Here is a 21,734-nt window from a genome sequence, read left to right on the forward strand (position 1 = left end):
GTATGATTCATTTATTTAAATTACCTTCTATCTTAATAAATAAATGTATTAAAATACTTAACTCAGATAACAATTTAATTTCAATGTGATGTTACTGAATGGTTATAACCTAAAATAACATACTTGCTCCAGGGACAACAAGCAGGTATAATCCTTCTAGGGTCGCAACAACTGCTTCTCCATAAAGGTTTTTCCAAGGAATCTTCAAAGTTAATTTATCTGAGGAAACATAATTTCAACCTTAAATTATTATTTGACTGCTCAAGAACACATAAATTTCTCACTTTCCATTAAGAGAAAAAGCATAAAAAACTCTTCATGGTATGTATATCACTCAGAAAAAAATGAAAAAACTCCAACACTAAAGTTTACAAAGGTCTTTTCCACATAAAATTACTATTAAGTGAATATTCACATTGTAATTTTTATTTTTCAATATAAAACATTTTGATAATCATTATCCATTTAATATTCAGAAACTGTAAAATGAATAAGTCAGCTATTACTTCAATCCTGAAAAAAAGGAAACTCAGCCCTAGAGAAGTTAAATTAATTGCTTAAGTCTATCTAGCGAGTTAAGCAGTGACCAGATTATTAGTAAGGATGCTGAACCAGATTCGGTGCACAACAGTTGATAGTTTTACTATTGCACATGCTCTTCCATCCACATCAACAAATAAATCTTTACAGATCAACAGTAAAATAATATCTGCACAACCTACCAGGAATTGAAGCAGCAACACAGAGAAGAGATGCAAAGGAACTTTGTGCAAATGGAATTTTGACAGCATACCAAATTGTCACAACAGGAAGAGGCTAGCTCTAAAAGCAAGGCAGACTGTATCATGAATAGTATTATGAGTCACAGGCAACTCAGACCAGTTATATTCCAAATATCTACTTATAAATCACTTAGAAGACAGAACATATGTTCTCTCTTGGAAACATCGGTATTAATGTCAAGTCCTCCTGAGGTGAGCCCACAAAAACTTTCACTCATGACACAGATGAACTATGGCCCTAATATTACTGTCCCAAGTTTGGGGTTTTATGGGGGAAAAGCCTGTGCAGGGCAGACAAGAAAAGACCAAAAGGGCATGCTCTCAGCTAAATTTTGAAATAGGCAAAATCTGTCAAAATCTTTCCATGTTTCTTTCCCTAATCTCTAGTATCCCCTCTTTCCAGGTCTCCAGGCAGCAAAATGTCCCCAATCTGCCTTACTACAGCAATTCTATCCAAACCTTTCCTACACATAAAGTTTTACATGTTCCAAAATAAAATACCTTCCTTCATCTATAATTTTTAAAATTCTATTTAAAATCTACAGGTCTCTCAGAGCTACTAATCAAGATTTTCAGGAGAAAAGAATTTGATTCAACTAAGTCACACTTGTATGTGAATAATTACGTCGCTTACGCCACCAGAATCACTGGTGGTTTTTCATTTAAAATCATTTTTAAATGAAATGCTCAAAGTTCAAAGAACTGAAAAACAATATAACAAACTAAACAGAAAATAAAATAATGCAATGTAAGACAGAATATTTAGGGTCACCTAGATGGATATGTAGGAAAGCCAGTTTTACCAGGTATCTATTCCAAAGGTTAAAATATCAAATTATTTCTCCATTTAGATTTTCACTTCTCTTCAGCTTGTAAACCTGCTGAATTTCTTAAATGGTTTGCATGTCAAGGGAAGTCTACAACGTTCTGGGTCATTTCTAAGTCCAATGATTTTATATTTACAATGGGTACTGTTACATTTGTAATTATCTCAAAATCTCCTAACAAAATTTATTTGATTGCCTTCTTGGTGAGCATAAGATAGAAAAAGTGGGAAATGTCCCTTTAACTAGCATACCAGAAAGGGACTGTCTGTTCCCTAAACCTTTTCTTCTCTACATTTGTACTAATTATCCCCCAATCTCTCATAAAGGTCCTAGAATTGAGTTTTTTATATATTACTCCCTCCTTTTACAGATTAGGAAATTTTTTTTAATTTTTAAGAAAAAGGGCAACTCAAGGGCACCCACAAATATGTCTAGCTCTTAGAAAACCAAATCACACCTGAGCTTAACCAGCCACACTGACCCTACAGGTTAGGTATAATATTTTAACCTAAGGAGAAATTTAACAACTAATATAAATGCTCTGTAAACCAAAAAAAAGATAGATAAAGACAATATACTTTGCATACTTATTTGTAAAGGGTCTCTCATAACTCAATGGGTAACACTGAAGGAAGCCATTAAATCTTTCTGTATTTTAAAAGCAAAAAGAACAAATTCTGAACCATTAGAAAACCTCCTCCAAAATATAAATCTAGTTGTAAGAATATAATAAATAATGCAAAATTTCTTTAGTCAGCTATAATTGATCTAAGATACTGGAAATACAATTTCAATCTATGTTCTAATTTTAGACGTCTATAACTTCCTTGAAGACAAAGATATCACCTTCATCCTTGCATCTCCCATAGCACTTGCGTAGTAGTCTTGTACATAATATGTGCATAAATATTTCAAAAGTAAAAGAACAAATGAATGGCTACAACTTCTATATTCTAGGATTTCAGTTAAGCATATAGGGCCACAATACTTCTAGAGCACTGCTACACATAACCACCACATTCAGCGCTATCTAACAAACAAAAAAGATGACACATGCCTAAAGATGCTTTCAATCTAAGAAAATTTATCCTGTTTCAAGAGACAAAAACATAAAAATATCCTTACATATTAAAAGGAAACATATATGTCATATAAAATGACCCAAATGAAAGTATCCAAATAATTGCCAAGAGATGCTAGAGTAGTGAAAGACAAAGCCTTCCTATAATACAGAATATTGAATAAAGAATAAAAGTGATATAGTGTAATAGCAGGGTGATAAAGTTGGGAGAAAGGATGTAGCATAAGTAAAATTGTAAGAGTAAGGCCATCTTGGGTTGTAATTTACTTATTTTTTAAAGGAAATCCTAAACATAAAACCTGAAGCTATAAAATTCCTAGAAGAAAACAGGAAAAACTCATCTGGACATCAGCCTAGGCAAAGAATTTATGACAAAGACCCTAAAAGCAAATGGAAGAAAAACAAATTAAACAAGTAGGACTTAACTAAGAAGCTTCTAGGCCAAGCGTGGTGACTCACACCTGTAATCCCAGCATTTTGGGAGGCCAAGGCAGGTAGATCACTTGAGCCCAGGAGTTCAAGAATGGCATGGGCAACATGATGAAACTCTATCTCTACAAAAAATACAAATATGAGCCGATCATGGTGACACACCCGTCGTTTCAGCAACTTGGGAGGCAGAGGTGGGAGGATCCCTTGAGCCCACGAAGTTGAGGCTGCAGTAAGCCATGACTGTGCCACTGCACTCCAGGCCGGGCAACAGAGCAAGACTTTGTCTCTGAATTAATTAATTAATTAATTAATTTTTAAAAAGTAAAAATAAAAATCTGCACAGCAAAAGAAATAATCAACACAGTAAACAGACAACCTACAGAAAGGTAGAAAATATTTACAAATTATGCCTCCAACAAAGGACAAATATCCAGAATCTACAAGGAACTCAAACTGAACAAGAAAAAAACAACCCCATTAAAAACAGCAAAAGTACATAAACAAACATTTCTCAGAAGAAGAAATACAAGAAGCCAACAGACACATAAAAAAATGTTCAACATAACTAATTATCAGAGAAATACAATTTTAAACCACACGGAGATACCATCTTACACCAGCTAGAACGGCTATTATTAAAAAGTCAAAAAATAACAGATATTGGCATGGATACAGAGGAAAGGGACCACTTGAGTACTGTTGGTGAAAATGTAGACTGGTTTAACCTCTATGGAAAACAGTTCGGAGATATTTCAAGGAACTAAAAACAGAAACAGCAATCCCACTACTGAATACCTAAAAGAAAATAAATCATTATATAAAAAGACACCTGTACTCATATTTATCACAGCACTAACCACAATAGCAAAGTCACGCAACCAACCTAAGTGTCCATCAACAGCTGACTGGATAAAGAAAATGTAATACACATATACCATGGAATAGTATGCAGCCATAAAAAAGAATGAAATCATGTCCCCTACAGCAAGAGGGATGAAGCTAGAGGCCATTATCTTAAGTAAATCAACTCAAAGGTGGAAAATCTAATATTGTATGTTCTCACTTACAAGTAGGAGCTAAACAATGGGTACACATAGACATAAATATGCATAATAGCCTTTGCAGTACACAGCTCCACAGAGACATTGCCAGGACAAGTAAGAGATAAGGAATTAATAACCAGAATATATAAGGAACTCAAACAACTCTATAGGAAAAAATTCAATAATCTGATTTAAAAATGGGCAAAAGATCTGAATAGACATTTCTCAAAAGAAGACATACAAAGGGCAAACAGGTATATGAAAAGTTGCTCAACATCACATCATCAGAGAAATGCAAATCAAAACTACAATGATATACCATCTCACCTCAGTAAAAATGGCTTTTATGCAAAAGATAGGCAATAACAAATGTTAGCAAGAATGTGGAGAAAAGGAAGACCTTGTACACTATTGGTGGGAATGTAAATTATTATGGCCACTATGGAGAACAATTTGGGGGTTCCTCAAAAAACTAAAAATAGATCCCCCAATCCCACTGCTAGGTATATACCCAAAAGAAAGGAAAACAGTATATTGAGGAGATACCTATACTCTTATGTTTAATGCAGCACTATTCACAATAGCCCAGATTTGGAAGCAACCTAAGTGTCTATCAACAGATGAATGGTTAAAAAAAATGTGGTAAATATACACAATGGAGTACTATTCAGCCATAAAAAAGAAGGAGATCCTGCCATCTGCAACAACATGGATGGAACTGGAGGTCATTATGTTAAGTGAAATAAGCCAGGCACAAATACACAAGCTTCACATGTTCTCACTTACTTGTGGGAACTAAAAATTAAAACAATTGAACTCCTGGAGACAGAGAGTAGAACAATGGTTACCAGAGGCTAGGAAGGGTAACAGGGGAGAATGGTTAATGAATACAAAAACATAGTTAGATAAAATGAGTAAGACCTAGTATTTGATGGCACAACAGGGTGACTACAGTCAACAATAATTGATTGCACATTTAAAAATAACTGAGTATTAATTAGATTATTTGTAACACAAAGAAAGGATACTTTGAGGTGATAGAAACCTCATTTACACTGAGGTGATTATTACACACTGCACGCCTGTATCAAAGTATCTCATGTACCCCATAAATATATATACCTACTATGTATCCACAAAAATTAAAAATAAAAAAATTTAATGGAAATAATAGACATTGGGGACTCCAAAAAGGGGTAGGGATTGAAGGAGGGGGGTGAAGGTTCAAAGATTACCTATTGGATACAAAGTTCAATATGTGAGTGACAGATACACTAGAAATGCAATCCCCACCATTACTCAATATATCCACGTAACAAACATACACATGGACCACCTAAATCCAAAATTTAAAAATGTATAAATTAAATAAATAAATAAAAATAAAAACCAGATAGCATGGACTAGATGGGAAGACTTTGTAGATTAAATTTCCTATTGAAAAAATTTATTCAACAAAGATATATACTTACTTACAGATGGTCTTACTGTAGGAGTTTAACTGCAGACAGAGAGACTTTGTACTTACCAAAACATATCCTCCATACCACATTGCTGCATAATATATCAAGTGAAAATGGCTGAACAAAACATGAAGGAAATAAGCTACATTTACAGTTTATCTACTAGAGTTTGCAAATTATACTACTTTCACGTTTAAAGAAAAAGCACATAAAACTTGGAAATCTAATTTGAAAATGAAGGTATATTTTGTGTGGTGGAACCAAAGCCTGAAGAATGCAATTGTAGTTCAAACAGCCTTCCATTTTCTACCTTTTGTCATAAAAAAATAAGAAGTATGTACATTTTATATATAATATACATTAGGTTCAGAACTCTACAAGCTTTAATTAATGTAAGCAAAAAAAAAATCTCTCACACTTTTAATCAAAGATTTTTTTAGGTTAAATAACACAAGCAAAATAGAAAACGATAGGACTAAGAATAATTCAGATGAAGACTAAAGTACTTACCAATTTGGCCAGCCTTGACTTTAAAAGGAACATCCAATTCACTCTTCAGAAGAAAAAGAAAATGTAAAGGACATCTTAAATTATTAAGCCAACCCAAAAATCAGTTTTGTGGGATCATTTAAATACACATCTCTAAAGAAAAACAAAAACCAAATTTTCTATATTTGAATAACTCATAAAGGACATGTTTTATAGCCAAAAAACGTTTTATAGGCCTGATGTGGTGACTCACACCTGTAATCCCAGCACTTTGGGAGGCCGAGGCGGGTGGATCACCTGAGGTCAGGAGTTCCAGACCAGCCTGGCCAACATGGTGAAATCCCACCTCTACTAAAAATACAAAAAAATTAGCCTGGCGTGGTGGCAGGTGCCTGTAATCCTAGCTAATCAGGAGGCTGAGGCAGGAGAATCGCTTTAACCCAGGAGGCAGAGGTTGCAGTAAGCAGGGATCGTGCCACTGCACTCCAGCCTGGGTGACAAGATGAAATTCTGTCTCAAAAAAAAAAAAATTATAACTTAAATTTTGACTTTAAAGAAAGAATTCACAAGAGAAACAAAATGATAAATAGTAAAAATAGAAAAAGTTTGTAAATAACCAGGTAAACTGGTTACTTGTTTTAAGTAAACCAAATCAAACGGAAATTCAAATCAAATCAAATCAATTTAAACACATAGACAATGTTTATCTGAAATACTAGAACAGAAAAAAGAATAGAGTCTTTTTGCATAAATTAGTTGAAAACAATACTGAACATTTCTCTCTCAAATATTTAGTAAACGAATAAATTTAAAAATCTTTAAAAGAAAAGCTAGATTCCCAATATATTATTTACCAAATTAGTATTTCGTTTAGATAACTTACAGAGAGGTACCAACAAATAATAATAAACTTTCACTTACCTATATTCCAAACAACTAGAAAGTTCAAATAACTTTTTTATTCACAGAATACTAAACAATAACTGATATCCATAATGATCACCTAAGTCTTTAGAATTATTAAAAATTAAACCAGTCAGTACAGCCTTTCTGTTAGGTGTGACTTAATATATACTAACACTATAAAAATCTGACCACCAAAATATAGGTAATAATTAACTGAAATAATCAATTTACCTGATCATCTGATTACGTGTCAATGCTACGTAAACAGGAATTGAACAGAATACTATTATAATAGCTTTAGATAAAAAGTCTCTTTTAGACCAAAAAAAAAAAATCTTTGCTGCCAGTAAGAGCAGCTCTGTCCTCCTGGGGGACAGGAAAGATAAATTCAAGGGAATTCGCGTTATACAGTATTCAAACTACAAAAAGGTGGTGTCATGATCATTTTAATCCTCCTGAAATAATTTCCACACAAAATAAATGTAAATAACCCATATCAAAGTAAAAATTCATCAATTTGGTTTAACTGGGGAAAGGAGCTACTTTGAATAAAAAATGTAAATTACAGGGGCAAGGGATAGCATTAGGAGATATACCTAATGTAAATGACGAGTTAACGGGTGCAGCACACCAACATGGCACATTTATACATAGGTAATAAACCTGCACATTGTGCACATGCACCCCAGAACTTAAAGTATAATAAAATATATATATATATAAAAATTACAAAATAGTTTATTATATTTAATTATAACCAAAACTTGAATTAGGCTAAAACAGAGTTCAAATAATTTGTCTCCTTAGTATGTTAGATATATATCCTGTCACTACAATTCTATTTATATTGTCATAAATAGAGAAAAAAACCTCTTTTCCAATCTATAACAACAGAATCTGAAGGTCTAAATTTTTGTTTAAAATTTAAAAAGTTGTAGCATCCTATATAAAAAAGAGAAAAATATTTAAATTTTTGAGTACCTACTATGTGCCAGGCTGTACTTCTCATCTTACTCAAGCCACAAAGACACAGAGATATTATATTGTTTTATAATTAACTCCACTTTATAGATGGTTAAACTCATGCTAAAAGATCAAAGAAATTAAGAAGTTAGGCTGGCCGAAGTGGCTCATGCCTGTAATCCCAACACTTTGGGAGGCCAAGGCAGGCAGATCACCTGAGGTCAGGAGTTGGAGACCAGCCTGGCCAACATGGCAAAACCCAATCTCCACTAAAAATACAAAAATTACCCAGGCGTGGTGGCACACACCTGTAATCCCAGCTACTAGGGAGGTTGAGGCAGAAGAATTGCTTGAACCTGGGAGGCAGAAGTTGCAGTGAGCCGAGATCATGCCACTGCACTCCAGCCTAGGCAACAGAGTGAGACTCTGTCTCAAAAAGAAATAAAAATAAAAATAAGAGGTTAGAAACCTGAAAAAATTAATTAATAAACTCATTAAGTGACTTCATAAACTCACAGTTAGCCCAATAAGCTAAACAGAAACCTAACTGGGGGGTGGAGGGCATTGTTTTGTTTGTTTTCAACTCAACAATAAATGACACAAATTACTTTCTGGAGCTAGAGTCCAGAAAATCCTATTTTACCTCTTAATATTACTATAATAAGGCTAGACCATCAATATATTTCCAAAATTAGGTATGTTATTTAAAATCAAGCCCTCATTTATCTCAAAAATATGTAAAGACACTACTGAAGAAAAATACTTCTATAAGGAAAAAGTCAACTACAAAACTATACAGTCAAATTAGATCAAGGAAAAACACTCTGTTTCCAAGAGATACTATTTTGATTATTAGGGGAAAAAATTTCTACATCTTTAATCTCAGATTTTCCAACAGCAAATAGTTAAACAAGTAATCCCTTGAGTGATTCCATCACTTTATCTAGTACCTGGTATCAGATGCCTAGTAGGCGAAGGTTTCTAAGAACTTACCAAATTAAGTGAGTTATTAGCATAGTTTAAAAAAAACTTACCAGGGCATTTTCTTTTATCTGTAGACTATCTAAAGCCACATTTCCTTTAAAAAAAGAAAACAAAGAAAAATATTACAATAACATACCAATTAGTAAACCTATCATAATGTAGTACCAAGCACTAAGAAACTATGCCAAGTGCTGAGAATACAATGATAAACAAAGCTGACTTAAGAGGCTACTGGCACAAAATAGTTGCTACATATGCTCAAGAGTTATTAATTGTAGCATACTATAGGTTAACCCAGTGTAAAAGAAATTATAAAATATTAAACTAGCTAACATTTAAACAAACAATGGGAAAGAAGTTGGAGCTTTTTGGACAGAAGAACTTTAAGACCAAAGAAAGTAGCCATCATTTTGAATGATTAAGCCAAAATCTCAAGATATAAAGAGATGATTACAAGGTCAGATCAATCATCCTGGGTTCTTTAATTATGGTATCAATTAACATTTTCTTCAGAAACATGGTGTTGGTCTTTCATGTCTCCAAACATTCTACCTTCCCAATGATTACTGTATGTGCTTCTAATATTCTTTAATCAGTCCAACTTGTATTATATTCATATGCTGTTATAAAAATACTATTACATGACTCAAATTTTAAACACTATCCCTGTATTTATTGATATACAATAGTTACATATTCATGCTCACATAAAAACTTAAGGAAAAAGTTTTCATTTCACTTAAATTATATTAAGGCTAATAAAACTATAGTTTCAACATTAAATGCAGGCATAAATTACTGTTATATATTTTCTTAATCATTTATGACACATTTACTTTTTTAAAACTATAGTAGCTATACTCCCCATTAATATTTTTCAATCAAGTAACCTTTTCTTCCGGGTATTTTAGAGTGAATTTAAAAGTATACTTAATTTGTTTACGTCATCTTAGAGATCTGCTTTTCCCAGATCTCAAAATTATTAAACATTTATTAAGCACCCATTATATGTTAGGTGCTGGAAAGAGAAAGATTACGAGAACAATATTCATTAAGGCACTCACAGCTTAGTAGAGGGGACTGTGCAAAAGTAACTGTGGTTTTTGCCATTACTTTTAATGGCAAAAATGCAACTACTTTTGCACCAACCTAATAATTTTCTAAAATTTTAGAAATATTCCAATAGAAGCGTACACAAGATGAAAAGGAGGAGCCACCTAACTGCCTAGGGAAATCAAGAACACACATAGGTTTAGGCTGGAAGGTTTAAGTAGTATTTACTGGGTGGATAAAAAAAGAGAGCAAATAGATAAGTCTGAGTAAGGCACATTTTAGAAAGCACATATGGTTTGGTGTAACTGGAGGGTATAAGAAAAGGATACAAAATAAGGTCAGAAAGGTAGGCAAGGGCCAGACTAATGAAGAGCTTTCAGGATAAAAAATTCCAGACCCACCAAAACAAAGAGACAAAATATATATAACAGAGATTATGTTATTTTAGAATCATTACTCAACTGTCCTAAGGAATAACTATTGATCTGTCCAAACAATTCAGCTACAAGGATATTGCAGTATTGGGAGGGAAAAAAGGAAGGACAGAAGGGGGGAGGAAAGGAAGGAAACAAGGACCTAAAGATCTAAATGTCCAGCAAGAAGGCATAACTCACAATACATCTATATTATAAACAAAAAAAAAGTAGAAAGACATGGGAAAATCTTCATAGAATATTGAGTTTTTTAAAAAGTAAAAGAATGCCCAGATTGATCTAATTTTAAAAGTATCTATATATGCACAAGTGTGTGTGCATTCCACCCATACGTAGAAAAAAATAGAAAACTGTAAGATGCCATAATGCTCACAGTGGTTATTTCTATGTAATAAAGTTCTTTTTCTGTGTACATACAGTTCTCAAATTTTCTAAAATAAATTGTTGAAAACTATAATGAAGGAAGAAAAGGAGGAAAGAAACTTCACAAATGGTAAGAAAATACTATAGTATATAGTAGGAGGGAAATGAAAGAATACAGGCAGTCAGGAAACTTCTGTAATACACTGAAAAGAAAGTAAAACGGAAAATAAGGCAGTAACTTCAAGATGAAAGAGGTAGAGTCACAGTAAAGAGTTATTTTGGAGGCAGAATTGACAGGATATCATCACTGTCCAGATGTAGGAGTAATAAAGTAGTCATGGAAGACTAGCGTGTTCAGCAACAGGGGGAAAAAAGTCCTTACGTATTATATATGCACTAAAATTACATAAAGACAAATATTCCTAGATTCAAATCTGTCACATGATGAATTACACAAAATTACAATTGGGAAGTCTATTCTAGCCCACAGGGTAATCTGCACAGATGCTAGTGCCTATCTGAAGCCATCCAAACTAGTTTAATAAGATCTAAGGCCCACATGCAGACTTTCAGCCCTGCTCATAAATTTTGACTGTTCTACCTAGTCATTCTCAATTGGTGGGCCAAGAGTCACCAGGAGTGATCAGAAATCATCTGCGTTAGAGATGAAGTCTTTACAACAATTGTTAAGGCACTACCACAATGTTTGTAAAAATATAAATATACTTATAAAAAGTGGGTTGTTTCTACTGCAGTGACACTTTACTTGTTTGATCAAGTAGTAGGATGGCAGGTGGTAGTTAAGATGTGAAATGTTGAAAACTACCAATATGGCTAACAGAGTTAGACAAGTATATTTAGACAGACTGTCAGACAAAAAGAGATTGTACTTATTATTGCTGGGTGGTAGAATTATAGCTTTTTTATTGATGTTTTTCAGTATTTTCTAGTTTTTATAATAATTAGATATTATTTTTAAGTGAAATTATTATGGAAATTATAAGAAGGAAAATGGGGAAATAAAACAAAAGTAAATTCACATGTCAATACGATTTAATAATATTTTTTATATAAATTTTTTCTATATCTAGTGTTACCTTACCCCTAGACACGTAAGAACAACAAAGAAATATTGGCCGGTGTGCGGTGGCTCACACCTGTAATCCCAGCACTTTGAGAGGCCAAGGCAGGTGGATCACAAGGTCAGGAGTTTGCAACCAGCCTGGCCAACATGGTGAAACTCCGTCTCTACTAAAAAAAAAAAATCAAAAATTAGCCGGGCATGGGCATGGTGGCATGACCTTGTAATCCCACCTACTCAGGAGGCTCAGGCGGGAGAATTGCTTGAACCCGGGAGGCAGAGGTTGCAGTGAGCTGAGATCATGCCACTGCACTCCAACCTGGGCGACGGCAAGACTCCATCTCAAAAAAAAACCCAAAAAAGCAGTATCTATTTCTGCCACCCAGTCTGACAAATGCATACTTCCTCTTTGAAAATGTGAATGTTATCTAACAAACAGTAACTGTAACAGTGAAATAAGAATAATACATTCTCCAAGTTATTTGCACAGAAGGAGGAGCTCTAGTTCTAATACAAAGAATAGGGAAGGACTAAGCAGTATAATTCAGATTAACACTGGCACCAGTGTAAAGAGGTAAAAGTGCATTCATTCATTCAAACAGTAGATGAGTACTTATCTTGGTAAGGCACTGGACTAACAAGTACTCTCCACTAAACTGCATGCTATTCTGACTGATAAATATGCAGCAGTGTCATTACATATCCTATGAATTCCAGAAATCCTGTTTAAAGAAAAAGAATTTATAAGACCAAGATTAAACCAGATCTCCCCTAAAAATCAACCATTTTATATTTAACTGAACACCGATAAAAAAGATTTCATTTTCCTTTTCTACCTTAAAACAACATAATAATTCTATACAATGTAAATAACTTTAGTGCTATAGCCAGATCACCAGGACTAAGAACACATAGAAGGCATAGAAAGTTCTCAACTCATGGACACAGGAAGGGGAACATCACACTCCCGGGACTGTTGTGGGTTGGGGGGAGGGGGGAGGGACAGCATTAGGAGATATACCTAATGCTAAATGACGAGTTAATGGGTGCAGCAAACCAACACAGCACATGGATACATATGTAACAAACCTGCACGTTGTGCACATGTACCCTAAAACCTAAAGTATAATAATAATAAAAAAGTGAGCCAAAAGCATCTTGTAAGCAGTCAAAATATTAATTTATTAAATTACCTTCTAAGTCTGAAAAAAAAAAAAAGAAAGTTCTCAAAAAAACTGAAGGAAGGGTAAATATTTGTGTCTAATCTTTAAAAACAAAAAACAAACAGGGATATCGTGACTAATAAACTTAACTCTGCCAGCAAGGAAAGCTCTAAAGCCAATCCCACAATCAAGTGGCTCTAATCTTACCAAATCTAAACAGACTAAGGTGATAGACAAGGAAATTCTGTGAAGCGATCTCCCTTATGCTGGACTGACAGGCCCGCAAGAGGAGGGTAGACAATATGCACAGTAAGTAGTCTGTGCTTCAGAAGAGACCCCATATGATTCTCATTAATAAACTACAAATATTTTGGATGTGCATACACTGCTAGAAAGTCACCATAGTTTCAAAGCCAATCTTGAAAGATATTTTAAGAAATACACTAAAAGGGCCAGGTGCAGTGGCTCATGCCTGTAATCCCAACACTTTGGGAGACCAAGGAGATTAGATCACTTGAGCCCAGCAGTTGGAGACCAGCCTTGCCAACATGGCAAAACCCTGTCTCTACCAAAAAATACAAAAAAATTAGCCGGGCATGGTGGCAGGTGCCTGTAATCTCAGATACTCGGGAGGCTGAGGCAGAAGAATCACTCGAACCAGGAAGGCAGAGGTTGCAGTGAGCCAGGATCATGCCACTGCACTCCAGCCTCAGTGACAGCCAGAGCAAGACCCAGTCTCAAAAAAAAAAAAAAAAAAAGGATAAATCCTGGATATCAAAATTTAGTATTCTTCATCAGTGAACCAGAAGATGAAAATGGAAGTAAATTAGCAAATGACATGAAGAGTTGGAGTCATCGCAAAAAAAAAAAGTAGAAATAGTTGCTAAGTTATAGAAAACAACCAAGCTAGTATATTTATAAACAAAAATCAAATAGTACTGGCACAATATGGAAAAGCCTGCCTAAGTCCAAGAATGGCTTTTTAAATACATATTGGCCTACAAAACAAATGTAAGAAATATAGTCCTATTGTTAAGCACCTCCAACCAGAAATAATCTTTCTAAACTTTTGCAGAAATTTAGGCTATACCTTTCTTATGGTGCTTAACACTTAACTTTATATAAATCCCCAGTCTGATTATAAACTTCTTACTGATTCTCCTCAGAGTAGGTATTCAATAAATATTGACTTAGAATGCATATTGTACTGGGGTGGAAACAACTACAATAAGATCATAAATCTTTATATTTTAGGAAACACTTTCAAATATATAACATTACTCAATCCTCACAGCCTCCTGGGCAAGAAACAGGTTGTATACATTAAGCAACAGAAGTTGAGGCTTAGAGAGGTTAAATGACTAGCCCAAGAATCCTATGGCAACCTAATAGTAAGTGGTAGTCTCAAGGCTCAAATCTTATTAACACTCAATGCTATGTTCAGAATAACACTGTTCTCCTGAATAGCAGAGCATAAAGGGTATAGGATTTTAATTCAGAAGGTAATTCGACCTCCCTGGACAACAAAAATGCCATAAAAGAATCAGATTCAGCATTCACAGGCCAGTGTGGTTGTTGGTTCCACTTTTGGTCTCTGTATTTTCAAAGAGATGTAAAAAAATCCAAAACAAAAAGGATAACTAAAATTAGTGTAACAAGGGCACAGGCAGAAAGGTAGGATAGAGTCAAGGGGGTTATGTTCAGAGCATAACCAGAAGAAAAGGTAGTGCCACAGGGGAAAACAGATGCAGGAGATAGTATTACAAAATGGTCATTTTGGTACTTTTTAAAAATCTATTTTTTTCTCAAAAGACAGAAATTCACAAGTTATGATTTAGAACTATTTGGGACCATAAAGATTTTCAAATCTAAGCCCCTCTCACTTTATACACGAAGAAATTAAAGTCTAAAGAGATCTGGTAGTTTATCCAAGGTTACACAATTTTTTTGTGGCAGTACTAAGAATAGAATCTATGTCTCCCGACTCCTAGGTCAACGTTCTTAATATAAAACATAGAGGTTAATCCAAAACTGTGATTAAACACAAAAACCATCCAACAAACAAAAATACCGTGCCATAATCCATGAAACTAGCTTTGCATATAAAGAATAGTGAAATAAAGAATGCTTTGTACTTATTTTTTAAGATTTTATGTATCTATAACATAAACATTATTTATTTGAAAGCATATCCGAATGTTCCGACACAATTCATTTTCCAGGGAGGTGAGCTAAAGTAGATGACTGAGCAGTTTTTGAAAGCAAAGCATGAATCAAATTATTTTAATGATTTATGTTTAGTAAAGAATACAAGGGCTGGTGCAGTGGCTCATGCCTGCAATCCCAGCACTTTGGAAGGCCGAGGCGGGTGGATCACGAGGTCAGGAGATTGAGACTATCCTGGCTAACACGGTGAAACCCCGTCTCCACTAAAAAATACAAAAAAATTAGCCAGGCATGGTGGCGGGCGCCTGTAGTCCTAACTACTCTGGAGGCTGAGGCAGGAGAATGGTGTGAACCCAGGAGGTGGAGCTGAGATTGTGCCACTGCACTCCAGCCTGGGCGACAAGGCAAGACTCCGTCTCAAAAAAAAAAAAAAAAGAATACCAAAGAAAATATTATAGCTATTAATTTCAAATGAATCTAGCTAGTCAACCCAAATTAACCAATCTAGACTCCTTTTAATGAGTTCACTGTGACTTTGTCTTCAGAGAGGAAGACAGGAAAGAGAAAGGAAACAACTCTCTCACTCTTCCCATTTCCCTACTGAAACAGGAAGTTTTGGGAAAGAAAGGTAGAAAGCTGCAACATCACCACTGAACTTTCTCCCTTTCAATTCACTTCAGGGATCCCATAATATTGAGTAATGTGGTAGAGCTTCCTAGCAGAATGGTTACCAAAGTACCAATTCTCAGTTTTAGGTCTAGAAAAGGAGTTAATTTTTAATTAGTAATGCTACTTAAATATGTGAAAAGGTGCTTAAATTTAAATTTTTAAGCACTGCTTTACTTGGTAGTAACTGAGCCTAAATATATATTACACTAATGACCTTTTCATTATTGTTTATTTTTATATGCTATAGGACAAGCTAATGAGAAATGCGGACTCCACTACACCAAGTGTTGGCTGGGAGGAAAAGACTAAAGAAAATCCCTCTACAGGTTTAGAAATACCTAGATACTGCCATCTTTTATGTGTCAAAGCCAAAAAAAGCAAAAAGAGATTTTTCTTTCATTCTCAAGCTGCCCTACAGGTACCTGTTAAGACAATATATTACAGTATATTAGACTTGGACCCACAAATATCAGCATGAGCCTGGAACTTCATTTATCTTGTCACTGTCATTGACTGTGGCTCTTTACTCACCAATATCGGGTGAAGAGCAAAAAGGAAAGATAAAGATACATTATTTAACTACCTTTTCTCACTATGAATGCAGAGGAAGTGGCAGTACCACTCATCCAATGAAGGATCTCACGTTGTTGTTGCCTTGCTCAAATCACAGAAATTTAAAGACAGAAGAGATGACCTTGTCTAACCTTTTCACTTACAGATAAGCAACCAATGGTCACTTGTCAGAGACATGCCAAAAGCCACACTAGACAGAATCAGAGATGGAATAAGATTAAAGAGGTTTGCTCATTCCCAGTCCAGCGTTCATTCTCCTTTCTTATGCTGCGCTGCTCCAACAATATCTGGCAGCTCAAGGGGAAGTGTCAGGAGTGGGATAAAGTATCAGCAGTGAGATAAACAGCACAGGTTCAGTCTGGTTTGCAGGGCCACAGATTCTGAGGGCATTGCACTTGGCTTCTATTCCTGGCCACCAGAGTCACCCTTGTATCTAACACATCACGGCTCCTATGTTGATTCCACCTGTCCAATGGAATTGAGAACAACAGAGCTCTGAGTTCTGGAGGATTTTCCTGCTGACTCTCCACCGTAAATCATTTTGAAAAATCAAATTGACAAAGGTTCTACATTGCAACAATACTACTCAAATCATATTGCAAAAGATGTGGCATTTCAACATACCTTTTCAAATATATGTTACTCATAAAACAATTATATCCTGGACACATCTCAATAGCTAACGGCTGTGAAATTTATCTATTGATACCAGTTTGTGGGGAACAAAAATCTAGATAAACCTTCCTACTTACATAGGCAGTATGTACCCACCAGGCACTTTTCTGAACCTCTGAAAGCCTGACTTACAAACTAGCTGGCAGGTAATACTGTAAAAGCATAAGCATAATTTCAAAGGCAAATAGGGTTTTTTTTTAAAGAAATTTGTTTGGAAAATAAGAAATGTTTAGATATGTAATGATAGCTCTATACAAAATTATCACTCAATAGAAGATTGATACCTCTAAGAAAACCAAACACCACATGTTCTCACTCATAAGTGGGATTTGAACAATGAGAACACATGGACACAGGGAAGGGAACATCACACATCAGGGCCTGTCAGGAGGTGGGAGGCAAGGGGAGGGAGAGTATTAGGACAAATACATAATGCATGCAGGGCTTAAAACCTAGATGACGGGTTGATAGGTGCAGCAAACCACCATGGCACATGTGTACCTATGTAACAAACCTGCACATTCTGCACATGTATCCCAGAACTTAAAGTAAAAAAAAAAAAAAAAAAAAAAAAAAAAGACGAAGAATATTAATACCTCTGAAAGTCTGAAGTTAGAAGAAATATCCTTATGAAAATAAAACAAAGACTGTTTTCCATCACCCAGCCAGGTTTGTTAATCATTATTATTATCAATATTATCAACAATGACAAAGGATTTTGACATAATCTATCTCACCAATACACTGAGTGTTATATATCCACTTTACAGATTAGGAGACTGAGAATTGAAATGTTTTGCCCAGGGTCCCACAGCTAATAAATAATCAAGGTCTCAATTATCTATAGTGGCAAAGATTTTTAAAAGGAAATTCTGCTTAAACTACTTTTAAAAATACATAAGAATTGCTTGGCATTAAATAAAATATTTAAAGAATAGAAACAGAAAGACAATGGTAGGCTGTGTTTGCTTTGCTTCTCAAATTTAAAGGCAACATCTAAAGTATACTTCCTGATTCTGGACATTCCAGTAATTTTCCCCAACCTTCTCAACCTTTTTTTTTTTTGAGACGGAGTCTCACTCTGTTGCCCAGGCTGGAGTGCAGCGGCGCAATCTCTGTTCACTGCAACCTCCACCGCCCAGGTTCACGCCATTCTCCTGCCTCAGCCTCCTGAGTAACTGGGACTACAGGCGCCCGCCCCCATGCCCGGCTAATTTTTTGTATTTTTTTTTTTTTTTTTAGTGGAGACGGGGTTTCACCGTGTTAGCCAGGAAGGTCTGGATCTCCTGACCTCGTGATCTCCCCGCCTCAGCCTCCCAAAGTGCTGGGATTACAGGCGTGAGCCACGGTGCCTGGCCTCTCAACCTTTTTTAATTGTAAATTTCATTATGAATGCCTATATATACATATATGAATATATGCACAGTATGATCTTTTCCAAATCATGTTAACACAGTATTTCGATTCTTAAAACTACTTCCAAAGATCACCCAAGCAAAGATTATGCATTTTTATCGACATGATACCTTGCAGTCACCTAAGATACCAATTTATCTCTCGAATTACAGATTTCATAAGAGTAATCTACTTCTTCCGTGTCCTTTTTAACACCTTACTACAATTTTTTCAGCACCTAGCAGGTCCCTTGCAAATGCAGAAGATAATCTCAGTCTTCTCCTTAGACTAGGGCTTCTCAACTAATATTTTGTGCTGGACAATTCATTGCAGAAGTTGTCCTCTGCGTTGTAGAATGTTTAGTACTCCAGGGTCTATCTGCTACATGCCAATAGCACACCTCTTCCCTCAGTGTGACAACCAAAAAAGTCTCAGACACTGTCAAATATCCTCTGGGTACAAAGTCACCTCCCATTGAAAATCGCTGCTTTAGGCTAGCCATTCCAGTTAAGATGTATCAAAGTAGTTTATCAATTGATTGCAAAGAACAGTAAGATCAGGTATGTGAAATATTTACAAGATGAATTCTTCCCTTTCTCAAGACTTGAAAATTCAACAACAACAACAAAAAACCCTGTGAACTGTAAACCTTATCTGCTAAAGCAAATAGTTGTCAAATAAGATTATACAGAATTTTCAATTTTTTGTAAAACTTGTCAACATCATGGATATCATAAAATATCAGCCATTTTATTAAATTAATATTCCCATTTGTTTACCCAAAAAAGTTTAAGACAAATTTCTTTAGCAATATTTTGAAAGAACAGGAAAAATCAACTCAGATACCTTGCCTTCCAATTTTATTGAGAAATTAGGGTCATCAACAACAGATTGTGCAATAACATAAAAGCTCATGACTTCTAGCTTTCTTTATAGCAACCACAAAAATAAAAGGCAGCAAAACTTTACAGAGGCAGAGTTGTGAGCTGATAAAGCTAGGAGAATCCCTGATTGGATGTTCACTGGACACAATATGTGAAAGAAATGGGTTTATTTGCTCAGGCCTATTATAAAGTTAATGTTGGCCACTGGCAGAATACCTTATTCTAAAAATTTAAAAATGAGACGAAAGAAAGTCTCCTTTTCTAGATTTCACCAAAAAAAGACAAAAGGGGAAATAACATAAAATTATGACATTTTTAATTTCAGTTGTGAAAACCTTCAAAATCTTCAAGCAGTATACTCCTCAATGTCATGGTAAAACCATTATTAGAAGAACAGAATATTGGCATCACCTTAGATGTTACCTAGTCCAACCTCCAATTTTAAAGATAAAAGAGAGTAACATTTGATGGCAATGGAATCTTTGACTATATACGTACGTTTTATCTTTTTAAAAAGAAAATGTCTGAAGTAAATATGGCATATTATAACATTAAAATATGAGTAATTACATGAAAATATTACATTATCTAGTATGATTTAAACTTTACAGAATTTAAGAATATTTTCTCTATAAAGTTTAAATTAAGATGAAGAAACTAAGGCCCAATAAGGTAAGTGGCTTGTCCAACACAGCACACCATTCACTAGGCCTATTCAGATTTCAGATTTGCTACTCCAATGCATTTTCAAATTTCTAATGTTTACAAACTATAAGGAATCACTGGAAATAATATTGCCAGTATTCTGAAGAAACACTTGATTTCTGCAGAAGATGCTGGTCATTTAATTCCTTAAATGTGTCTTTCTTTACTTCCCTTTCTTTTACATTGTACTGAGTGTGGTGGGGGGGATGTAAATAAAGTGTGTACAGTAGGCCCTCCATATCCACGGATTGAACTAACTGCAGACCAAAAATATTTGGAGGAAAAAATAAAAAATATCAATTCAGCAATAAAAAATGCAAATTAAAAAACAACAGAACAACTATTTACATAGCATTTACTTATTGGGTATTATAAGTAATCCAGAGATGACCTAAAGTATACAGAAGGATGTGCACAGGGTACATACAAATACTAGGCCATTTTATTTAAGGGACTTGAGCAACCTCCAATTTTGGTATGGTCAGGGGTACTGAAACCAATCTCCCGTAGATACCAAGGGACTATTGTATTGTTGGGCAAACCACAGTGAACCAATCAAATGATCAGCCACCTATTAAAAACAGGCTTTTGGCCAGGCACTATAGCTCACACCTGTAATCCCAGCACTTTGGGAGGCTGAGGCAGGAGGATCACTTCATCCCAGGAGTTGGAGGCTGCAGTGAGCTACTATCTTGCCACTGCGCTCCAGCCTTGGCAACAGAGCAAGACCCTGTCTCAAAAAGGCAAGTCAAAAAAAAAAAAAAAAACACACCAGGCAATTCCGTAATTCAGGGTATAAACAGCATTGCCCAACATATGTTCCATATACGTAATTATAAATTTTAGAAACCAGGTTTAAAAAGAAAAAAAGTAAAACTAAAAAACACAGGAAATACATTTTAATATTATATTTAATTTAACCCAATTTATTCAAATATTACTTCAACACATAAGCAACATAAAAATTATTGCGGTATTATATTTTTTCTCCTACTTCATTAGGAGTAATACTTACTCAAAACGATGTTTTAATTCATACAGCACGTCTCAATTAGCACTAACCTCATATCAAGTGCTCCACAGCTACAGTGGCTAGTGGTTACCCTAGTGCACAGGGGAAGTCTATAGCTATTTGTTGTTGCTTGAATTAAAAGCAGATCCATACATTTGAGTCGTTATTTGAATTTTCCTCCAAAGCTGACAAAGTTCCCAAACCTTTTGTGGAGTGAGAAAGTCCCAAAGTCCTCAAAGCTTAACACGTAATTCATGCAAACGATTAAGCTTGTTGAAGAGTGTATGTTTAAGTACACTATTTACTGAATACTTCTATACACTTAATCTCCAGGATAAAAACGTTGGCATAAATTCCTGAGCATGCAACCAAGCAGGCACTTAATTAATGACGATGCTGGTCGAGGCTTGAATTTCTCTCTACTGCTCCAAAACAAAATTCAAAATCCTCTTCGTATTGACGGAAAAGTAAATATTAAAGGAAGAAATCATTTTCACAGGAGCTGAAAGCATTAAGAGTAAGAATCCCTAAGCACACGCCTTTCTTAAAGATCTCCTGCCTATTCCTCTCCAAACCCGGTAATCCTAAAGA

At 35.0% G+C, this 21,734-nt stretch overlaps 1 protein-coding gene across 8 annotated transcripts in view; it reads right to left on the bottom strand.

Moving 5' to 3' along the window:
• The window catches only part of VPS13C (vacuolar protein sorting 13 homolog C), a 192,724-nt gene that overhangs the window by 170,314 nt on the left and 676 nt on the right, over window positions 1-21,734 (bottom strand). For all 8 annotated transcript variants that reach the window (XR_004030533.1, XR_004030529.1, XR_004030532.1 and 5 more), the window contains exons 2-4: window positions 9,021-9,064; window positions 6,139-6,181; window positions 124-219 (exon numbers count right to left, since the gene is read on the bottom strand). Coding sequence is in view for 3 of the 8 variants with exons in the window: in XM_030814508.1 (XP_030670368.1) it covers window positions 124-219; window positions 6,139-6,181; window positions 9,021-9,064 (183 nt within the window). In the remaining 5 variants the exon portion in view is untranslated. The remainder of the gene's footprint in view (window positions 1-123; window positions 220-6,138; window positions 6,182-9,020; window positions 9,065-21,734) is intronic.

This window comes from Nomascus leucogenys, chromosome 6 (genome assembly GCF_006542625.1).
Source record: "Nomascus leucogenys isolate Asia chromosome 6, Asia_NLE_v1, whole genome shotgun sequence".
Lineage (NCBI taxonomy): Eukaryota > Metazoa > Chordata > Mammalia > Primates > Hylobatidae > Nomascus > Nomascus leucogenys.